Source organism: Malus sylvestris, chromosome 5, assembly GCF_916048215.2.
Source record: "Malus sylvestris chromosome 5, drMalSylv7.2, whole genome shotgun sequence".
NCBI classification, from domain to species: Eukaryota; Viridiplantae; Streptophyta; class Magnoliopsida; order Rosales; family Rosaceae; genus Malus; species Malus sylvestris.
In genome coordinates this window covers 37,210,646-37,234,414 of record NC_062264.1, presented here as the reverse complement: position 1 = coordinate 37,234,414, position 23,769 = coordinate 37,210,646, and the positions used below count along the sequence as shown (strand labels likewise).

Here is a 23,769-nt window from a genome sequence, read left to right as displayed (position 1 = left end):
AAAAAATTTGGGGGATTACAAGTGATATCAGAGCAAACGATTATACTCTACAATATACTATATTCTTGAGTTCTTCGTTGGTTTGCTTCTCAGAAAGCAGAAAATAGTTGTTCCACTTAAAAACCTTTTCCCAAAAATCGTAAGTTTTGGTGTAAATTTTTATTCATGAATCATTTTGAGCTACAAAGTTTTGGCAATCGTTTTCAGCTACACAATGTTATGGAGCTGAGCTTTACAATTCAAGGTAAATTTTTAAAAGCTATTTTTACAGATTGTGAGATTATTTGTGACTTTTGTATTTGAAGAATTTATCTATTCTAATATGAATTGCTACATTGGTTAAGTCGTTGGTTATTATAGGTAGTTCCCTGTTACTGGAAACTGTAGTTAGAATGTATGATTGCAAGGATTTTTTTTTAGGAAACTTTAACGAAAAGCTCCCGGTACTGTTTATTTTAACGAAAAACCATATTTTCACACTAAAAAGTCAATCCTGATACTATTCACTTTACCCTTTATTTTGTTCTTATTGTTAAAACTCAAAATTTTCAAGTTATTTTCATTAGTTTTTTCTTTTTATTATTTATAATTATTATGTGTGCTATAATTTCGGCTTAACGGGATATTTTTCCTCTGATGAGTGACATTGGCGTTTGACAAGAATTGTAAGTGTTGTGTGTTAATCTAGTTTCTACTCTCTCTAAACTTTAGCTAAACTACTCGCTCTGTCTCTCCACTCTTATTGGCGTGAAATATGACTTGCAGTGATATTGAACCATTGCATGAGTCTTATGAATGAAGGTGCATTCACTTGAATTATTTCGAAGACATGAGAGTGAAAAGGATTGTCTGGTTCTCCTAGGTTTCGATTCCTTAAATCTTCAGAGGGTGTTATACGGACGGGCTACTCCTGCAAGATAGTCTATATGGTATAGTTCGTGAAATGAACGCTCATAGATTGAGTGGCACTAGGAGTGAGGGGCACCGTGCGCTGCCTTGGGTTTCAATCCCCTAAACCTCTAGAGGCCTACATAAACAGACATGTACCTATATTCCTTAGGGAGGGTACTTGGATATGTGGTGTAGGAAGTAAATGGACACTCTTGTTACCCCACTTCGCATTGTTGTGAAATTGCAGTGAGAGTAATCGACCGCGGGACCGGTCATCAGGTTGAATTATTCTATACACGAGTTTTGAGAGAAGAATCGTGCTAACATCTTTGTATAGCCAATGATGATTATTGGTATTGCCATTGATTGTGACTGGAAGTTATAATATGTGGGAAGCCTGTGATGATTATTTATTGGTTAATTTTTGGATATGAATGAATTCATATACTAAGATTTTGATTTCATTCAATATAAATGGAACGGTGGGATTGGTTTACATCTCTTCCATTATTTAGTAATCAGAAATCTCGATGATGAGATTTATTTTAAAGATGATCAAATGTAATATTCCTGAATTTTTAGACGTATGATTTAGTTATACAATTTTTTATAATTAAATGGAAGAATTTGAAAGACAGATTAATGGATGGTTAATGAAATTCAATAAAGGGAAATAACAAAGAAGTTGAGATTGACTTTGTACCCTAAAGTTTGAGCTTATATCACCTATCCTTTTCCTTTGGGTGAACTCGTTGGAAAGAAAAATAAATAAAAAATCTATGTGTTATCAGATTCCCATGTTCCACCTGTCATACATGCAAGACGGCTATACCTGTGAATTTGCCACCTAACATGCATTTGTTCGATCGAGTTACCTGGGAGGACGGGACCTTCGGGGAAAAAAACTGGTTTTTTTTGTTTTGGGGGGGGGGGGGGGGGGGGGGGGGGGTGGGTGAAGAACTAGATTGTTCTTCCTCTCCTTTCTTCCTGATTTCATGCATTTGTTCGATTGAGTTACCTGGGAGGACGGGACCTTCAAGGAAAAAAAAAATGGTTTTTTTTTTTTGTGGGGGGGGGGAGGACTAGATTGTTCTTCCTTTCCTTTCTTCCTGATTCATTTCCAAAAAAAAAAAAAAACACAATTTTTCCAACAAAAAAAAACATAACTTTTCATTTCTATGCGTATGCATATTATGTGGGTATGAATATATATATATATATATATATATGTATATGTATATGTATATGTATATGTATATGTATATGTATATGTATATATAAAATATATAGATAGTATTGTGGAGAAAAGTCCCACATATCGTTGATTGGTTGAGTGAATTAAAAGAGTTACGCTGTTTAAATAAGGTGGTGAACTACGATTGACTTGATCCCGTTTGAGGGTACGTAGGTTGTCTAACAAGAAAGTTAGATGCGGCCATAAAATGATCGAATTTGATTTATGGTGGTTAATAGAATATTGATTAACCATGATTTTATTTTGGGCATATCACTGTGATTAGCTTCCAAATAATTTTTTTTTTGGGGCGTTACAACCATCCCCACCCCATCCTTTGCTATGATCTGCAGATTCCGGGGTTGAATATGGTTGCCATATTTATTTTCCTCCCTCACTGTCCCACCCCCAAACAACTTGCCGGATTTCCATCAAGGGCCAATGTATTGCAGCTTCGGCCAAAGTAAGGGTATTGTACATACCTCTTAGCCTCACCTTATATCCATGTGTTACTGTGTTTGTATATATTTGCAAGGATTCGTGAATGTGATTTAGATATGGTGACTATCTTTTGAATCTGTGTCTTTGGTGAAGAAATCTGAATGTGGTGTGCTTCTTGATGCGGGTTTGGTACTTTTGTGCTGTGATGTCTTATTTGTTTTCATCACTCGGTCGTTTTCTCTAATATTGTTGATTCGACTGCTGACAAGACTTTCATGGTAGTGATGGTGGCAGACGTTGCTTTTTGTGGTCAGAAATTAGAGATTTGAGTTTCCGTTTTAGTTTATTTAATTGGGTTGTGCTTTTATGTATCGGTTCCCCTAATGTATTTGAGTTATTTTGCCTTCCTTTCTCTTGGCTTGTAACCTTCTATTGGATTAATTAAATTATTTTTTCATACCAAATTATAATATTTTATTGGTTCAATCGTCATTAGGTATCGAAGCCCGTGAGTTGAACCGCGAACATCTCAATTATAAGTACTGCTAGACAATAGTACTAGCGTTGAGTTTAACTGTAGTGAGAATATTTATCATTATGTTTAATACAATAGTTCGACTGAAAACGTTTTAGGTGAAAATATTTTTGAAATTAATATTTAGTAACAACACAAGTGAATCATTTGGAATCTCAAAACATTTTATCTAAAAACGCTTTAAATCATCCGAAAAGTATTTCCAAACAAGCTTTTAAATATCATATATTGAATAGTAGAATATTTTAATTGACCATTCGCAAGAAATACATCCAAAATAGAAGCAGCAAGACATGTGAGATGATGGGTTGATTCAAAAAGAAGTGTACGAAGAAACAGTAGATTTGACATTTTCTTGCTTTATTTTGGATGAATGTTTAATTATGTAAGAGCTAGTTGCGAAATCCACCCCTTTAATTTCGGGTCACTTTTTAAAAGGTTCCCAACCTTTTCCCTTCTTTAACAATTCAAACCGCTTCTTTTTTTGTTCTACAAATCAAGCCACTCTAGTTCTTACTGTTTGAGACTACTCGTGCAACAAAGTGGGCCCCACACATGTCATGTAAGTAATTATCGAAAGACTAAAACGACCAGACGCTGTATTGTCTTGAATTGTTTTTCTTTCTTTTTATTCAACTTTGAAAATTTTAATTAAATTCGAATGAAAACATTTACATCAGAGGACAAAGTATTAAACAACCACTACGTCTCAGAATAGCCCCATCTATGAAGGCCACCCCCCTCGAAACAAAAAAACCAATAAATGTGCTGCCCTATTACAATCCCGGGGAGCAAAAATAATTTCTACTGACCTCCATACCATGTAAGTAATTATTGAAAGACTAAAACGATTAGACGTTTATTGTCTTGAATTGTTTTTCTTTCTTTTTATTAACGGTGAAAATTTTAATTAAATTCGAATAAAAACGTTTACATCAAATGACAAAGTATTAAACAACAACTCCGTCTCAAAACAGCCCTATCCATGAAGGCCACCCCCCTCGAAACAAAAAACTCAATGGATGTGCTGCCCTATTACAATCCCGGGAGCAAAAATAATTTCTACTGACCTCCATTGTTGTTGTGAACACTATACGTCGACATTCAAGCATATATAAGAACATGTATACTGACCTCCATTGTTGTTGTAAACACTGTACGTCGACATTCAAGCATATATAAGAACATGTATGCATTCATTCATCGTATGAATGTCGAGTGAAGGGAGAGACAGAACCAAATGAACATGCATTTGCTATTCGACCCAATTAATATCCAAATGTTTTAATTCAGAGATCCACTTTTGTGTATCTTGAGATACATAGGGATTAGATGCTATCACTTTCTCCTCCTCCTCTACATCGGTTGACACCACATAGTCTAGTTTTACATCCCTCCCCAGGTTCGGCTGTCGATTAGGGTGCCTCACCTTCAGCGACAGAAGACGGGAAACCTCATGAAGCCCGCCCCACTTCTCCAATGCACGAGCAATGTCGTAGCGCCCTGTCAAATGTCATAGCAGAAACACAATGGCTATGCCATGGTAAAACATCTAACCAACAACAACAAAGCCTTTTCTCACTAAGTGGGATCGGCTATATGAATCCTAGAACGCCATTGCGTTCGGTTCTGTGTCATGGTAAAACATCTAACCAAGTATGAATATTTCATGCTTCTGTGTTCTGTCCCATTTCTTACCTGCGCGCTCAAATGACTTTCTACTCGGCATGAATGAAGGGTCCATTCCCCAACTCCTCTGAAACCGGTTGATCTGTATGCAAAGCGGAAATTTACTAATATCGAGGTTATAGCACAGTTTTTCCATCGATAACAAGAAATTTAGCACAATATGATTGATTACCGTGCCTATCACTAGGGGTTTGCTAGAAGTTGCAGCATAAAAATCTTACCTCTTCCTGCATATTGTCAAGGCTGTCCCAGTAGCCCTTTGGTTTTCGGTTTTTGTAAGCAAGAGAGAGGTTCATCAATGATGCGATCCTTCTAAATCCGCCCATGCGTCTAATTGCTTTCTCAATATCTACTCTTCCATGTACACGAAGTTGCTTTCTCATGGGCATAAATCCTTCCTGCCCATGCTCTGAAATAAATTTCAGGAGCTCACTTTTCAAAACTTCAATATCCCTTTGCAAGCCTGGTACTCTCGGCCTTTTCCTAGATGAACTTCGAGCATCGGTATCGGAAATCCGGTCAACTGTTGTATTACTTCTTTCATCATCATGGCCAGAGCTACATGAAGCGGTTTCTTCCTCCGTATATATGTTTTCATCAGATGCTTTTGACGAGTGTGCCACCTCCCTTTTCTCTACGTAATCCCGTATGGTACATAAATTTGAAGGGAGATCTTCATATATAACCTACAATGCCACAGATATGTATCAAATAGATAGTCCCTATTCCAAAAGGTCTCGTGCTATGTAGAGATGGGAATATACATATAAAGTTTACATGATCCATTCCCCTGAGCGATGTGGGATCTTACATAACACCAATTAATTCTTCATATGAAACGCTCATGAAATAAATATTCATTTTAACGCATGGCAAGCTATGAGGTATCTACGCCGACAATGTTCTCAAAAGACTAATATATGAAGGAAGTAGGCAACCAGAACAGAAACATTTAGTACAAAGCCCATGGCAGTACAGACATGATAATATTGAGAAGTACTATACCAACCTCTTCCATAATAGCTTCGGAAAGCAAAGTGTCTTTGCGCATTTTTGATTCCACAGAGTACTTTAACAGCGTGTGATGACTTCCTAGCTGCTCAAGAACCCATTTACCTCGAAACGAGTCAAAGTCCCCTTCAACCTGTTCAAAACTTATCTCCTCTTCAAGCTGCTCACACAGGTCTAGGACAACACGTGCGTGAAGTACCATATAAAGCAACCCCTTGCATCCTTCCTGCATATTACCGGAAAGGTAAGTTAACTTTTGTATCACTTATAAGATGATCTCTGCCTTCGCATCACTTAGAGTACTTAAAAGACATGTTTTTAGCACCAAATTTTTAAGGATCAGAAAGTGCTTAACCTCTTAATGAATTTATAAGACCCACAAAATGTAAGTTTAGAGATGAGACATTGACACATAATCTGATCCCAAAATTAAATACCGACTATTTAGAAAACGTATGATCTTGATGAAAAAGACTGCTAGTACCTGCAGAATGCGGACTTTGTTGTTTTCTCTTGATAATATCCTACTGATTGCCAAGTTTGGGACGATCCTGCAATTTGTAATTTCACAAAGAAAAAGAATCAGGTATGAAAGAAACTAGCCTGAGCACGAACTGCGTCCTATGTACTCAAAATTTAAATGAAGAGTGAACATGCATTACTTACTCAGGAAGACTTTCATAAGCAGTCAAAACATTCCATACTTCACGAACAGGAGCTTTAACTGTTACGCTAGCAACAACACAGCGATGAACGCCTCCATTTTCCTTCAGCCAAAATCATTTTATCGTCAATTGCTAAGCGGAATAGTCTCTCTCAAGGACAGAAAGGCTTAGGTGAGAGTGTAGGGTTAATTGGTTACCAATAGACCATCGAATCTCCGAAGATGAACCTCATCCACCAAGAAAGGCTTAGCAAGTCTGCACACTTTCCCAAAAACACCCCAGTTACTGTTCAACTCAGTTGAAGATGGGGTCAGTGGACCAGGATTAGAGCCAGGAATATTCTCTTTAAACTCATTACGTGGATAATCCTTTTCACTCAAAGAACCGTCGATGTTTTTGGGGAGTGAACTAGTAGCAGCCATGGATGTGGTAGGCAAGGAACTTTCTGTCATTGTTATCTTCTGATCCCCTACAAAATTCTTTTCTGATCTGCAAGCCAAGGCCCGAAGATTCACCGGAAGATCTGATCTGATAATTCTTTCCAAGAAAATGGCAGGAAAGTTGAATCTTGGTATTACATTAAGTTCATATGATAAAATTGTTGATGATGACCTGCAATCATCAGTGAGAAAATAGGAAATTAGAAAATTAGAAAATAAAACGCAACTTCAATAGCTGATACAGCGAAGCAGGCAAAACGCAAGCACATTGTACAACCAGTTAAGATTACAAACCAAGTACTCCATCCTTACCTTGTCCCGCATCTAACGGCCCATTTGCCTTCGAACTTTTTGAAGTCTCCATCAACCATGGAAAAGTGGAGCTCACGATTATTATGACTCTGAAAAATGAACCAAAGTTTCAAATTACAAAGTGCAACGAAACAAAAGATGCTAACATAAGAACTTTAAAGCAACTCACTTCGCTTATTAAACAACACCATCAAACCCACATAACCATAAATTGAACCAAATGGTAATCATTTTATCTTGGACAAGGCGATATTCTAAACTACTCTACCAGGAGGGGTTCAAACTCGGGTGCAAGGGAGCCAGTTGGACTAAACTGCATCTCGAAACAAACAACAGCATTAAGAATCCAAAAATTGGGTTCAATTTAGACACACTCACTAAGTTAGGAAATTCTTGAAGGTCCAAAACAACCCGAGCTTCGATATGCCAATACAGCGCCCTCTGCAAGCCTCTCTGCTCCAACCAAATACGCCCCAGATGCGGACATGGTAGTCTCCGGCTGATATCAAACATTAAGCAAAAGGTCACTCATAAACTTAATAAAAATCAAATCTTCAAAACAAATTTTAAAACCGAAAAATTGAAGGCGTTAGTACCTGGAAACAAGATTGGGGATGAAGTCAGCGAGACATTCGTAATCAGTGAGAGCGTTCCAGACCGAATCGATATCGGCATTGACCAAAATATCGGCCTTGATTCGGCGCTCCCTCCACGAAATCAACTCCACTTCGCACTGCACCTTCCTCTCTCCTCCTCCTCCTCCTTCCTCCTCCGCCTCTTCCGCGTTTCTGGGTTTCTTGTAAACGGTGCTGCTGCCATTCTTGCTGCCGCCGTTCGTGAATTGGTGGTACTGATTCCATCTGGGTCCATCTGCTAAGGACGAAAATACCACGCACAAATTGTTGTTCGTGTTGGTGGTGGTGGTGGTGTGGGGAGTGTGGCATATTCTGTATATTGGGGCGTGTTTGAGGGGTCTTTTGGCAGGGTGGAGTGGGGAGAGAGCTCCATGGTTAGGGTTTGAAGCTTTGCAGGCGATCATGGAGGTTGTGAGAGGGAGTGAGAAAGCAGAGAGTGAGAGAGATAGCGAGAGAGTGGAAGTGTATTTTTGGATTTTCGACCGTTAATTGGTAACCACCAGTTTTTGGGTGGTGTCGTTTTCTGTGGACTTGAAATTGTGTGGTGGGAAATACGACTTGGCACTTTTGGCGGGTTGGGCACTTGGGCTTATGTAGCCAAACAAAAATCTAAAGGGGTGTGGCACGTTACATTTTACTTTTTACATATTTTTTTTATTTTTGACCGTCAGATTGAATGAATTGAAAAAAATTAACAGACAGAAATTATCAATAGTATGTGAAAAGTAAAATAGAGTGTGTGGATAGCACACCCCTAACCCAAACCTTTGATCCATTTGGTTTATTTATTTTTTTATTTTATTTTAAAAATAAAGAAAAATAAATAAACTTTTTTTTGGAGGAAAAACAGTCTTAGTTTGTTTATAAAATTAGCTAAGATGTCATCAAAAAAATTAGCATCCTGAAATACTCTTCAACAGAATTTTCTTATTGCGTCGTGCATTTAGTATGAAAGTTCAATTTTTAAGGCCAAAGCTTCAACAATGAGCACCTTGACAAGTACAAGAGGTTTAGATGTTTTTAGTAAGTAGTTTCTATTAAGGCGATGTGTTGTTGTTACACATTAAGCCTTTAACAGTCGCTTTGTTGTTATGCTTTAACGGTCACTTTTATCGTTGTTGAAATAAAAATGAAGACGAACTCTTGACAAATGACAATAAAGTAAAGTCTCGTTAACTTTACGTTTTGGATTATTCGGGCTCTTTCAATGTACTCCCGCATATGAACACCACACATCATAAATGTGATCCAAGGCACCTTATATATGTGATTCAGCGCATACACAAACGTTTTTCTACATTGAATTTGGAAAATAGTTAAACAACGTAATAAGTGTTTGACAAACAATTAAGTGTGTAATATGATATTTTCTCAACACTTAAGTGCGTGTTTACGATTTTTAAAAATGGAATTTTAACGAAAAACTCCCGGTACTGTTCACTTTAACGAAAAACCACATTTTTACTCTAAAAAGTCAATCCTGATACTATTCACTTACAACAACTTTTTGTCTTTTTCGTTAAAACTTAAAGTTTTCAAGCTATTTTTATTAGTTTTTATTTTGTAAAATTGGGTGTGAACTATTGTATTTTAGTAAATAGTTTATTTGTTCTCATCTGTTGTGATTACGCTATAACGATCATTCTTCTCGTTAAAGAACGGAAAAAGAAAACAAAAATCTTGACAAGTGACAATAACGACATGTTTTGGATTATTCGCGCTCTTTTATTGTATCTCGTGCTTCATAATATATATAAGCTGCACTTATTACAAATGCGATCTAGCACAAAATTTATATACACTTACACACCGAATTTCGAAAGTAGTTAGACAACGTAACAAGCATTTCACAAACACTTAATTTTGAAAACAAAAGAGGATTTGTATCCATATCAGTAAACAAATACCTGCATAGCATATTTGAGTGTCCAATTCCGCTGGACACAATATTCATGCCTAAACTTGTTTTTTTAAGGTTGTAAATTTCATTGGAAAAATAAGGAAGAAATAGTTTAATGCTTTTATATAAAAATGACAATGGTTTGGTGAAGATGAATTTCTATGAATTTATTGTCTTTGAAATTCTATTTATGTTTGAGGTTTAAAGAAAGACATAAATGTTTAAGATAATGACAAGAATTAGATATGATCTGTTGTAGTTTAAGAAAAATAGTGGAGTACAAATTTAGTAAGTAGTTTCTGTAATATTATGCGTTTATGTTATGGTGTCATGATCGCTTTTGTCAATGTAGAAAGAAAAAACAATATTTAACTCCACATTTACGACAAGTCTTGTTCACATTAAGTTTAAGATATTTTCCGCCCTTTTAGTGTATTCCTACACTTCGAAACATACACAAACGGTGCGCATCGTGAATACGATCTAATGCATAACAGAAATGTCATTCTACACCGAATCTTAAAAGTAATTAGACTACTAGACTACAAAACACGTGTTTCGCAAACACTTAATCGTAAGATGTGATTTGAAAACTAAAAAGGAAGGTATCTATAATTGGATTTGTATCCAAATCAGTAAACAACCACCAGCATGGCATATTTGAAAGTCCAATTCCATTGGACGAATCTTCATCCCTAAACTTGTCCTTTTTAGTTGATATCCCTCATCACTTAGCTTAATCCTTGTTATGTCCTTCAAGGGTTGTAACAACTTAAATTTTCAATTGGAAAAACAAGGAAAAACAGTTTAATGATTTTCTATAAAAATTAAATCACAATGGCTTGGTGAAGTTGAATTTTAATAAATCAAATTGTCTTTGAATTCTACCTATGTTTTAGGTTTATGAAAAAGGCCCAAATGTTTAATATAAATGACACGAATTGGGTATAGATCAATTGTAACGTAAGAAAAGATAGCAATACTAATTTAGTAAGTAGTTTTTGTTACTACGATGTGATTTTTGTTACGCTATAACGGTCACTCTTGTTGTTACTAAAAGGAAAAAGAAGACAAACTCCCAGCAATTAACAATAACGACAAGTCTCGTTAACTTTAGGTTTTGAATTATTTGCGCTCTTTCAGTATACTCCCGCGCTACGAAACATATATAAGTGGCACACATCATAAAATACGACTTACAACATAATTTAGATGCACTTCAACACCGAATCTCCAAAGTAGTTTAAAAGGAAAAAGAAGACAAACTCCCAACAATTGACAATAACAATAGGTTGCGTCAATTGTAAGTTTTGAATTATTCGCGCTCTTTTAGTGTATTCCCGTGCACCAAAACAAATATAAGTGGCACACATCATAAATTCGACCCACTGCATAACGTAAATGTACTTTAACACTGAATCTCCAAAGTGGTTTAAAAGGAAAAAGAAGACAAACTCCCAACAATTGACAATAACGACAAGTCGCGTCAACTGTAAGTTTTGAATTATTCGCGCTATTTCAGTGTATTCTCGTGCTTCAAAACATATATAAGCGGCGCACATCATAAATTCGACCCACTGCATAACGTAAACGTACTTCAACACCAAATCTCAAAAGTAGTTTAAAAGGAAAAAGAATGACAAACCCCTAACAATTGATAATAACGACAAGTCTCGTTAACTGTAAGTTTTGAATTATTCGCGCTCAGTATGCTCTCGCGCTCCAATCCAAATATAAGCGGCACACTTCATAAATACGACTCACCACATAACGTAAACCCACTTCAACATCGAATCTCCAAAGTAATTTAAACAACAAAGCAAGTCTCTCACAAACACTTAATTGTGAGATATGAATTGAATAAAAATAAAATCTATAATTGGATTTGTACCCAAATCAAGTAAAAAACCACCTGCCTAATGCAATTTGCAAGTCCAATTCCATTGTATACAGATGTTCATCCCTAAACCTTGTTTCTCTTTTGGTTCAATATCCCTAATCTTGTTTTTAGCTCCTCAAACAAGCACTGCCAAATCCGAGTTACCAAACTTTTACGCTAAAGATTTCACCGAAAATATAGTAAACAAAAAATGCTGAGCAGAAAAGAAAAAGTATGAAAGAGAAAGCTGCAAACGAAGGAAGAAAAAGAAAGTTTTGGAAACAAGAAAACAGCCACCCCCGTTCAAAAAAAAAACCCAGCTAGCGAATTGATCATGCAAATGGAAAATACAGAGAGAGGGAATGACATCCCTCTCTCTCTTCTCTCTCTTAGAACTTTCTCTCTCTAAAAGCTATTACATAACACAGAAGAGGGTTGAGTTGTGGAGGTGGAAGGAATGGAGGGGAAGGGAAAAAGCAGAGGTGTGATGAGGGAAGGAGAGGGAAAAAGGGAAGAGTATGGGCAGTGAGAGAAAGTGCTGAAGAGTCTCTGGATCCGCCGCGTGGCGAGTTTTGAGTGGTGGTGAGCTTTCAACTAAATCAGATGGCAACAACATCACCAAACCAAAACCAAAAAACCAAGAACAAGATGGGAAGAGGAGAGAGAAAGTACCCGCACTACTTCCTCTCTCTTTCTATCTCCAACTCTCTCTCTCTCTCCTGCCATGTCAGAGTGTAACCCCGTCCCCATGACACCGGCGAATCCGTATTTGTATGCTTTCTCTCTCTAGAAAAACAAATTTGAGAAGCAAAATAAAATAAGATTGGAAAAACCAAAAACTCTCTCTTTCCTCTCACCCTATTTATTTTCCTTTGTCTCCCATTCGCTTTCTCTCTCCTTCTCGTATCTCCCACAGCCTTGCCTTCCATGCCCTAAACCTCCCCCCACCTCCCCAGCTCTTCCTCCCAATCCAGCTGCCTCATACTGCTGCTCTGTTTCTTGGGTTTTTGATCCATTACTTGATTGGTAAGCTTCTTAATTCATCTTGGCAGTCTTTATTTCTCTGTTTTTGTGCTCATTTCTTGGTTGGTTGTATCTAGGTTTTTTGAATTCGTGTGAGTAGGAACTTGCGCGTGTATGTTTTTGTGCTGGTTTTGATGTGGGTTTTGTTTGATTGATGAAAGATTGTGTTTTTTGAGGTTTGATTGTGGTGGAAAATGGTGGGGTGTTCTTGTTTAGTGGAATCTTGGTTTTTGTAGAATCTAGATTGTGTAATAAGTTATTAATAGGTGTTGAAATGGGGTTTGTGTTTAGCTGCAGCTGAATGTGTTTGCATGTTTAAGTTTTTGTTGATTTGATTGTTAATTTTATGGTAGTTTGCGTTTGGCATTTGAAAGTGGTAGCTTGGAAAAGATGGTTGAATTGCTCGATTGTCGGTTGTATAGTGTGTTGGTTTTGTAGTAATGTTGCAGTATATATGCTAGTTTCTTCGATGTGTTTAGATTATCTTGTTATCCCATGCTGCTACAAAGTTGGCGTCCGGCAATGTACCTTATAAATGTTAATCCAATATCATACTGAAGTGAATTATACTTTTGTAGCAGGTGCTAAGGTTGAGTTGTTTGGGAGCTGTCACTGTGGCCCGTGGTAGCCGATAAAGAATTCATTTTTAGGAATTTAAATTTGCTTATCCCTGCTGAATCTAACAATTACTCTGGTAAGTCTCTTGTATCCATTATCCTTGATAGAGCTTCTGTAGTTTATATATACCATACCTTTTCTCTTTATGTTAATGTTTTTTGTTTGCGTTTGTGCTAATCTTATGCTTTTTGCTTCAAACACTTTATTAAATTAGAGTTGTGTGCCAGTGTTTTTCTGGAAGCTGCGGTGCCTAAGTATGCATGTAGAAGCTCTGATGTGTTGACTAATCCATTGTTCCTGACGTGCTTGCTGTCACTGTTGACTACGTTTGTAAGACCCAGGTCTAAAGATGAAGGAAGACAGTTCGTCACCTAGTAAAATGATAAACAGAAATTGGGTCTTGAAACGAAAACGTAGAAAGCTTCCTCATGGACCTGATCAGTCTAATGGCAAAGAAGACACTTCAGCGGCCTCAGAATCGCCAGGGAAGACTTCTTCTTCAGCTAAGCGCAAGCTGAAAAATGAATTAATTTCTGAGCGGTTTCAATCCAAGAAGAAAGGAAATGACGGGGTTAGTTTTTGCATAATTGATTAATTACTCAACCGATTTCTTTAACCTGAAAGCAAATCTTCATTGGAATAACTTTATCATTGGGTGGAATTTGTTTTCCATTTTGTTCATTTTATATTACTCTTCAGTGCGATGGCAAGTGCCTTCGTCCATGAGCGGTAGGTCTCGGGTTCGAGACTTGGGAGCAGCCTCTCCATAAATGGGGGTAAGGCTAGCCGACATTCACCTCTCCCAGACCCTGCGTAAAGCGGGAGCCTTGTGCACTGGGTACGACCCTTCAGTCGTTCTAGCATGGGCTTTGTTTGCAATGGTGGTGCTGGTGTTTTGATTCAAACATTTTTAACCTGTGGTTTCTAGTTCTCCATACAAAAGTTATTCTGCAGCCTACTCAAGTTCTTTGTGATTTGAAACGCTATACCTCTTTTCACACACAAAGCTTTGAAATGGAATAATAGCTCAACAATATCAGTATCGAGTTTGTTCAATTGAAATCTAGAGATCGGTATATACAGTTAAATTGATTCCTGGGTACATGGTATGTGGACGATCATCATAGGAGGCTTGATCGACTGAAGAGTCAAAGTTAATTTCTGACTGAAACGGTTATTTTAGAATATGCAACTGAGAAGTTCAGTTTAGTTGCTGAACTGTGACTTCCTGGTCTGCCGAAGGGTTAGATAAACATAAATAATGGGCTCATATATTTTGGGTTTTTTATTCCTTTTGAGTTTGTTGGCACAACATGTTGTCCCAGATGCAGTAACAGCATTTATACTGCAGTTATTGTGTCTGTATGGAACATAATATTGTGCACATTAGCAGTCCGATGTTTGCATTAGGGCAATGAGTAGCTACTTATGTTTTATGCCTATTATGTAGTATTAGTTTCTCTTAAGTTCTCTCTGACTTCATGCAAATTTTTGTCTAATCTATTTCTCTCTCATCCAGTATTTCTACGAGTGTGTGGTCTGTGACCTTGGCGGTAACTTGTTGTGTTGTGATAGCTGTCCCCGAACCTATCATCTCCAGTGTCTTAATCCACCTCTTAAGGTAGATATATATTTAGATTGTACTACGATAGCTTGTTTTGCGTGATCAATTTTCTTTTTAGCTGTACTAATGTGCAATTATTGTTTTTCCCTTTATTGTAAAATCTTTAATTGTTGAATTCATCACGTGAAGCGCATTCCGAATGGGAAGTGGCAATGTACAACTTGCTGTCAGAAAAGAGATCAGAAAAGTAATCTGCTTGAACCCAGAAACTTTTTGACAGAGACCATCTCAAAACGAGCAAGAACAAAACTTGTCACTACTAAGTCCAAAACTGGAATGAAGTCATCCGACAGGGAGAAAGTATCACAGATTTTTGGAAACTCTATTGTTGCAAAGAAAAGATCTTCAAGCAAAGGAAAAGCTGTTTTAACCCATCGAGTCAAATCCTTAGAGAAGAACTCCCGGATAGATATATGTAGCACCAAGCCGACTCATTCAACAGTTGGTGGTTCTGCAGACGGTATTTCATCATGTGTGAATGTTGATGATGAAAAAAGATCCAGCATTGTCCCAGAAGAGGATTCCACAGACAGAAAGTCGAGCTCTCCTGCTAAAGAAGTTGCATCTCATTCTAAAGTTACATTGTCAGAGACGAATGATGAAGCGCCTGAGGCATCTGCCTCTCCTGATGTGAAGCCGGATCCATCTTGTACTGATGGATCTCCACATAAGACCATTGTTCTTGCAATCAGTGCTACCACCGACAAGGCTAAAAAAAGAAAACACAAAGGAAATAATGATAAGAGTAAAAAGAAGCCCAGGACTGATAAGGGAAAGTCTGTTGGTATTTCCAAACAATCTGGATCTAAAGCAAATACTACAAAACCGAGGATTGATAAAGCACCTCGTAAGCATAAATCTATCAACCATGGGGTTTCTGCTATTTTGTCAAGAGAAGAAATTGGAACCAAGAAGTCAGATGTCCAAAGCAGAGACGAGGTATCATTAAATTTTCTGATTTTTATACTGGACACATGTTTATATGTAGGAATTGTCAGTAGGCTTTTGATTACTTATTAATAGTTTTCTGAATCATGCTGGTTTTTTATACTGTTATCACTGTTATTTTTGTCAAGTAATTTCATGTTCTTGATGTCGATAAACTGTTTCTATTGGGATAAGTCCTTTGTTTTGTTATGTTTAGTTATACGTAGTAATATCATTGATTTGTTTTAGGAGCTTCCTGAGGGAGCAAAAGACTCATCACATAATGCAGATAAAGCTGGAAGTCATGTAGTTGAAACAACAATTTGTAGAGACAGTTTTACTGCTCAACCTCTGCAGGTAAATGAGTTTTCTAGAATGTCAGAATGTTTTTATCACTGGATACATAGAAAATATGCTCTCTTGTTTTGGTTACTTGACGTCGCCATGCAGATTAATTTGTTTCCTGTATGCCCATGTCACAGGTTGATCGGGTTTTGGGATGTCGAGTTCAGGGTGATAATGCTCAATCTTCTCGTCAGTTATGTGTGACAGCTGCCCCTGGCCTGTGTCCTGCTGATTTGCAAGTTTCTGAGATTCAAAACAGACTATCAGATGGAAATTCTGCTTTTGATAATGACATGGATGTCGGAGCTGCGGACAGTGTTGTCAATGGTGCTGATGGGGATGAAAGCATGAAGGATGAAAATCTCACTGAGGTTTGCGAAAATGTTGTCGGTGGTGCTGATGGGGATGAAAGCACAAAGGATGATGTTCGAGTGGACAAATTACATGTGTACAGAAGATCTGTGAACAAAGAAGGTAAAAAAGCTAATTCCATGGATTTGTTGAGGACAGGTGCTAAGGATTCGAGTCCTGCTACCATAATTTGTAAAGATCAAGATGAATCTGCTGTAACTGCAGATGATTCAGGAAAAAACCCTGAAAAAACAGCGACTATCAAAGTTAGTTTGAAAAGTCATGATGATGATGAGGTTCCTGAAATTGAAATGCATTTATCTCCTGACACCCAAGATAAACAAGATGTAGATACAGAAACTGGAATCAGCAGCAGCCCTCAAACCAAAATTGAGGAGCCTTCACTAGCTGAGCCTGCAGGTGGTAGTGATGGGATGGTATTGTATGAATTTTTAGTTAAGTGGGTGGGTAGTTCTCATATTCATAATAGTTGGATTTCTGAATCTGAGCTAAAATCCTTGGCCAAGAGAAAATTAGAAAATTACAAGGCTAAGTATGGAACTGCTGTTATAAATATATGTGAGGAACGTTGGAAGCAACCACAGCGGGTGATTGGTCTCCGTGGTGTTGAAAATGGTTTGGGTGAAGCTTTCATAAAGTGGAATGGTCTCCCTTACGATGAATGCACTTGGGAAAGACTGGATGAGCCTGTCATTAAAAATTCCCAGAATCTGATTGATCAGTTTTATCAGTTTGAACGCCAAACACTGGAAAACAATGCTTCTAAGGATGATTCATCAAAGGGGAAGGTTAGTTGTCAGCAAAGTGAAATAGTTACTCTGACAGAGCAGCCTAAGGAACTGAAGGGTATATTGTTTCCTCATCAGCTTGAAGCTCTGAATTGGTTGCGGAAATGCTGGCATAAATCCAAGAATGTAATACTGGCCGATGAGATGGGGCTTGGTAAAACTGTGTCCGCTTGTGCTTTTATTTCATCATTATACGTCGAGTTCAAAGCCACTCTCCCTTGTTTAGTCTTGGTTCCACTTTCCACAATGCGTAATTGGCTTGCTGAGTTTGCATTATGGGCACCCGAATTGAATGTCGTGGAATATCATGGGTGTGCTAAAGCACGAACCATAATACGCCAGCATGAATGGCATGCTAGTGATCCAAATTCATTGAATAAGAAAACATGTGCGTATAAATTTAATGTTCTTTTAACTACATATGAAATGGTTCTTGCTGATTCCTCACATCTCCGCGGGGTTCCTTGGGAAGTTCTCATAGTTGATGAGGGTCATCGTTTGAAAAATTCGGGAAGTAAGCTCTTCAGCTTGCTTAACTCCTTGTCTTTCCAACATCGCGTACTGTTGACTGGTACCCCTCTTCAGAACAACATCGGTGAAATGTATAACTTGCTTAACTTCTTGCAGCCGGCATCATTCCCTTCCCTATCTGCATTTGAGGAAAGGTTTAATGATCTTACAACTGCAGAAAAAGTGGATGAATTGAAAAAACTTGTTGCTCCACATATGCTTCGGAGGCTTAAAAAGGACGCTATGCAAAATATCCCCCCCAAGACCGAACGGATGGTTCCTGTTGAGCTGTCCTCTATCCAAGCTGAATACTACCGCGCAATGCTGACAAAGAATTATCAGATATTGCGGAATATTGGCAAAGGGGTGGCACAGCAGTCAATGCTGAACATAGTAATGCAGTTAAGGAAAGTCTGCAATCATCCGTATCTCATACCAGGCACTGAACCGGACTCTGGGTCTGCTGAGTTCCTTCATGAAATGCGAATTAAAGCTTCAGCCAAGTTGACTCTGTTGCATTCTATGCTTAAGATCTTGCACAAAGAGGGTCACAGAGTCCTCATCTTTTCACAGATGACCAAGCTGCTAGATATCCTTGAGGATTATTTGGCTATAGAATTTGGACCTAAAACATATGAGAGAGTAGACGGCTCTGTTTCAGTGACTGAGCGTCAATCTGCAATTGCGCGTTTTAACCAAGATCAAAGCCGATTTGTCTTTTTGTTATCAACACGCTCTTGTGGCCTTGGTATCAATTTGGCAACAGCAGACACTGTCATTATCTATGATTCTGATTTCAACCCGCACGCTGATATTCAAGCTATGAATCGAGCACATCGAATTGGACAGTCAAAACGACTTTTGGTGTATAGGCTTGTTGTTCGTGCTAGTGTTGAAGAGCGCATCTTGCAGCTTGCAAAGAAGAAACTTATGCTTGATCAGCTTTTTGTGAACAAGTCGGGATCCCAAAAAGAAGTGGAGGATATTATAAAATGGGGAACTGAGGAGCTTTTTAATGATTCTCCAATTACTGATGGAAAAGATACCGATGAAAATAACAGTAACAAAGATGAGGCAGTGACAGATGTTGAGCATAAGCATAGGAAGCGGACTGGTGGCTTGGGGGATGTGTATACAGATAAATGTACAGATAGCAGCAACAAGATTGTATGGGATGAAAGTGCAATTTCAAAGTTACTTGACCGTTCAGACCTTCAGTCTGGTTCAAGTGATATTGCTGAAGGAGAAATGGAAAATGATATGCTTGGCTCAGTAAAGGTAAACTACATGTTGAATTTATCTAATGCATTTATTAAGCTTTTTTTCGATTAGAAGTTTAAGTTCATTGTTTTCATTTTTGTTGCATGCATATTGGTCTTGTTATCCTACTTTATGCTGTTTTTATCTTTATTGAAAATTACCATAAAGACTGATGGTCAGCAGATTCGGAAATTCGATTTTCGTCTGTGTCGTTTATCTCATAAAGTTTCCAACTTATATTTTAACCAGGCCATCGAATGGAATGAGGAGCCTGCTGAAGAGCAGGGAGTTGAATCATCTCCAGGTGCAAGTGATGATACTGGGGTACCAAATACTGAAAGGAAAGAGGATAGCATGGTTACGGAAGAAAATGAATGGGACAGACTTTTGCGTCTTAGGTAACAAATTCTTCTGTAACCCATGTTCACTGTTCCATGTGTTATCACAGCTTAATCTGCTAATTGATATTCTGCATCCAAACTTGAATGTTTCTGATGAGGTTTCCTGTGTACCAAGTGCTTTCCATCTCCCATTTTCTTGATTTATTAAGGACTTATTTGCATTTTGTTGGATTTGTAGATGGGAGAAATATCAAAGTGAGGAAGAAGCGGCTCTTGGTCGTGGGAAGCGCCTGCGGAAAGCTGTTTCTTACAGGGAAGCATATGGTGCACACCCAACTGAAACATTAAGTGAGGTACACAAAGTTAGATATATGCTTGATTGAAGCATGTTGCTTCTTCTACTCTACCTTTCTTTTGTATCTGCACTTTCACATTGCTGCTGAAAATGTTGCTAAGAAAAAACCTTTGTTTTGTTTTTTCAACAGTAGATACACTTGGACCATCTGGGCAAATTATTTACCGCATAGTTATTTTGGGTTAAGTTTCTTATTTGCAATGGTCTAATTGGTTGCATGTAAGCAGGGTGCTGACGAGGAGCATGAGCCCGAACCAGAGCCAGAGAGGGAGTACACACCTGCTGGACGAGCTTTAAGGGACAAGTTGTAAGTTCAGATTTCCTTCTAGTAGTTCCTAGTAGTGCTACCGTAATTGCTTTAGTTCAGCAGCTTTGCAGTGTACCTAGTTGTGTTCTGTGAAAGGGATATACATGTGTAACTTTCACATTTTCGAAAGATGCGCTATTCATTTGAGTCAAGCATCCTTTGCTACGTGGGTCAGGCTTTGATAGTTTAGATGATTTTAGAACTGGAGCCTTAATATATGGATTATCAAATCTGAACTTAATCTCTATGAACTATTTGGTGGATTGCGGATCTCGTTAATTACTTTTATTTTTACTCAACAGTGCTAAGCTCCGAGCTAGACAAAAAGAGCGGCTTGCTCAGAGGAATGCAGTTGAAGAACCTCAACCTAGTGAAGGACCGCCTGAGTCACTTCCTCAGGGTCCCACCAACACTTCCAAAGATGGCGATCAAGCAACTGAATTAGTTCAGTTTTTCAGAGAGAGACCTTCAGTAATTGACTTGGAGAACGATAAGTTAGATGCTCCCAAGGCCAAGACTGATTCTCCCTCACGATTGGGCCGGCTATTGAAGCATAAAAACAGTCACCTTGGTCTTTCTGTTAATTCTCTTGACTACATGTCACCTGACATGTTCCTTCCCAATCACCAGGTTCTGGGAACAAGCTTACTGCCCTCAAATAATTTATTACCTGTTCTGGGACTCTGTGCTCCCAATGCTAGTCAAATAGTATCATCAAATAAGAAATTCTCAAGGTCAAACGGCAGACAAAAAGGAGGTCGGCCAGAGTTTCCATTTAGTCTGGCTCCTCAGTCTGGGACTTTGAACGAGACAGAAGTAAATGGTGATGACACGAAACTATCAGATGCACCAGCTGAAGTATCACATCTCAAGAATAAGTTGAATAGCATCCCAAATGGTGGTTTCCCATTTAGGCTGGTACATATTCTCTGTATCTCTGTCTCTCTCTCTCTCTCTCTCTATCTCTCTCTCTCTCTCTCTCTCTCTCTCTCTCTCTCTCTCTGTGTCTATGTCTCTGTCTCTGTGCGTGTGTGTGAAAATTTGTTGATGCATGACCACAATGCTTGGTCTGTTTGCAGTATCCTCCGACTTTTCAAGGGAATAATCATGATCGTCCAGAAAGTTCCAGTGCTTCCTTTTCTGATTTCCAAGAAAAGATGGCATTGCCTAACTTACCATTCGATGAGAAATTGCTACCAAGATTCCCACTTGGAGCAAAGAGCATGCCGAGTCCACATCTGGACTTCTTATCTAATCTATCATTAGGTAGCAGACTTGAATCTGCTGGTGGATCCTTGCAAGAACTTCCAACAATGTCATTGTTTCCAAATTTACAGTTGCCACCAGATGCACCCAGATATAATCAGCAAGACAGAGATGTGCCTCCCTCATTTGGTTTGGGGCACATGCCAACTAATTTTCCGTCTTTACCTGATAACCACCGGAAGGTGCTCGAAAACATAATGATGAGGACTGGTCCTGGATCAAGCAACTTATTTAAAAATAAATTTAAAGCAGATATCTGGACGGAAGATGAACTTGATTATCTATGGATTGGTGTTCGTAGGCATGGAAGGGGCAATTGGGATGCAATGCTGAGAGACCCAAGGTTGAAGTTCTCAACGTTTAAAACTTCGGAAGATTTGTCAGCTAGGTGGGAGGAGGAACAACTCAAGATTTTAGACGGGTCAGCTTTTGCAGTGTCTAAGTCAACCAAAAAGGCTGCTAAATCCTTACAGTTTCCAAGCATATCTGATGGAATGATGGCACGGGCACTGCATAGTAGTAGACTTGTTACACCACCAAAGTTTCAATCCCATTTGACAGATATAAAGCTGGGTTTTACTGATCTTTCAACTGGCTTTCCACATTTTGAATCATCAGATAGACTCGGTTTGCAAAATGAGCAATATCCCCCTATTCCATCTTGGTTTCATGATAAATTCAGGACTAATTTTTCCGGAGATTCTGCTGCTGTAGCTTCTGACAGAGCAGGGACATCTTCCAGTGTTCCTGCTGAGCAGCCATTTGTTGTCACTTCTTTTGGTACCAGTTGCTTGGGTTCGTTAGGAGGCTTGAATTCCTCAAGCAGCTATGATGTGCAGAAGAATGAAGATGAACAGGGTGCCCCTAGGTACGGGAAGTTGCCTAGTCTGCTTGATAGATCACTGAATGCTGTACGTGATATGAATAATAATTTGGCAAGAGGTGAACCCTCCAGTTCAGGATTGCTGCCTAATCTCAAGAGAGGAATCTTAAAGGGAGATGATGTTGCTGGAAGTAGTTCTTCGAAGAACACGCTACCCCATTGGCTACGGGAAGCTGTAAGTGCTCCTGCTAAACCCCCAGTACCTGATCTGCCACCCACAGTGACGGCAATAGCTCAATCCGTCCGGTTGTTATATGGGGAGGATAAGCGAACGATTCCTCCATTTGTGATTCCCGGCCCACCTCCTTCGCTACCAAAGGATCCAAGACGGAGTCTAAAGAAGAAAAGAAAGCTGAAATCACGTCTATTCAGGCGGGTTCAACTAGACGCTGGAAGCAGCCAGGACTTTCAGAGCAGGCACTTTGGTGGCAATGCTTCAAGCTCCATTCCTATGGCCCCATCATTTCCATTTCTTTCACAAGCAATGGCTGCAACTTCAGGCTTTTCACGGATTGAATCCGACCTCGGTGAGCCTCTGAGTTTAAATGTGGTAAACCCATCATCTGCAGCGCCACATCTGAATCAGCACAAGAAAACAACCATGGGATTGTCGCCTTCCCCTGAAGTGCTTCAATTGGTAGCATCCTGTGTTGCTCCAGGTTCACACCTGTCAGCAGCTTCCGGCATGGCAAGCTCAAGCGTCCGTGACACAAAACCCTCATTGCCGAACTCTGTTGACCAAGTAGAACTCTTGGACTCTCAAACTGCGACTGCAGTGGTAAGAACGGAGGCCAAGCAGGGCTCGCCTGTTAGAACATGTGGTACTCAAAGTGCGGATTCTAGCAAGACAGAGTCAGATCCCTCTAGGACAGAACGACCCGATGTAGAGGAAATTTCTTCTGAGGGCACCGTCTCGGATCATCCCATGAGTGATCGGGAATCATAGCTGTAATATGCGGAGCGAAGATTAGAACATAAATATTCTTTCGTGCTATTCAAGGCTCCGTCGTGCTTAAAATTTTGTAGGTCTCTTGTAGTGCAAGATAAACTAGCCGGATATAGGGTTGTTTTAGGATAATTGTGTAAAGCTCATGTAAGAGAATGAAAGTATAGTGTTGTTGCCTTCTTTTGCAATGTATGTATCCAACCATGGAGCTTTCTTCCTCCTTGTGGTCTCATCAATGAGGTCTGATTACTGAAAAAAATGGCTGGTTTTGGACTTTGAAATCTCTGGTGGCCGCTTCCATTTGGCGGTCTTGTCAACTGTTGATTTGTCTACAGTTGAATGAGAGGAGTTGCTGCTTTGTGCAACCAAATCTCCACTGCTTTTGATTGCTAAAGATTTGATTGGTTAAGTGGTAAAGGCTCATCAGAAGAAATTCGATCTAACTATACTATTTTTTTATCGTCTCATACATTTTTTTATTTTTGGTAATTTACTAGAATAAATTAAACGAAAACAACGAATAAGATTACACAAGAGCGTGCATAAAGGAAAAACGATGCGTGGTTATCATT

At 38.7% G+C, this 23,769-nt stretch overlaps 2 protein-coding genes across 9 annotated transcripts; one reads left to right on the top strand and one right to left on the bottom strand.

Annotated features, from left to right (window-relative positions):
- Positions 1–3,925: 3,925 nt before the first annotated feature.
- Positions 3,926–8,322, bottom strand: LOC126622999 (uncharacterized). Of its 2 annotated transcripts, XR_007623557.1 has the most exons (11): positions 7,815–8,322; positions 7,597–7,717; positions 7,219–7,307; positions 6,664–7,078; positions 6,468–6,568; positions 6,286–6,352; positions 5,800–6,027; positions 5,012–5,476; positions 4,800–4,872; positions 4,236–4,604; positions 3,926–4,171 (listed from the first exon to the last, which is right to left on the bottom strand). XR_007623557.1 is itself a non-coding variant. In XM_050291675.1 (10 exons), exons 1-10 carry the CDS (start codon positions 8,255–8,257, stop codon positions 4,357–4,359), a joined length of 2,250 nt encoding a protein of 749 aa, XP_050147632.1. In that variant the 5' UTR covers positions 8,258–8,322; the 3' UTR covers positions 3,926–4,356. The 2 variants fall into 2 exon arrangements, 1 of the variants encoding a protein (XP_050147632.1); XM_050291675.1 differs by having other exon boundaries at positions 3,926–4,604.
- Positions 8,323–11,958: 3,636 nt separating this feature from the next.
- Positions 11,959–23,478, top strand: LOC126622993 (protein CHROMATIN REMODELING 4-like). Of its 7 annotated transcripts, none has more exons than XM_050291657.1 (12): positions 11,959–12,658; positions 13,237–13,349; positions 13,609–13,844; positions 14,793–14,894; positions 15,027–15,836; positions 16,074–16,181; positions 16,307–19,117; positions 19,349–19,497; positions 19,679–19,793; positions 20,023–20,102; positions 20,405–21,020; positions 21,182–23,478. In XM_050291657.1, the coding sequence occupies exons 3-12, from the start codon at positions 13,623–13,625 to the stop codon at positions 23,195–23,197; spliced, it is 7,029 nt and encodes a 2,342-aa protein (XP_050147614.1). In that variant the 5' UTR covers positions 11,959–12,658; positions 13,237–13,349; positions 13,609–13,622; the 3' UTR covers positions 23,198–23,478. The 7 variants fall into 7 exon arrangements, with proteins under 7 accessions (XP_050147614.1, XP_050147610.1, XP_050147609.1 ...); XM_050291653.1 differs by having other exon boundaries at positions 13,501–13,844; XM_050291652.1 differs by having other exon boundaries at positions 13,488–13,844.
- Positions 23,479–23,769: the final 291 nt, after the last annotated feature.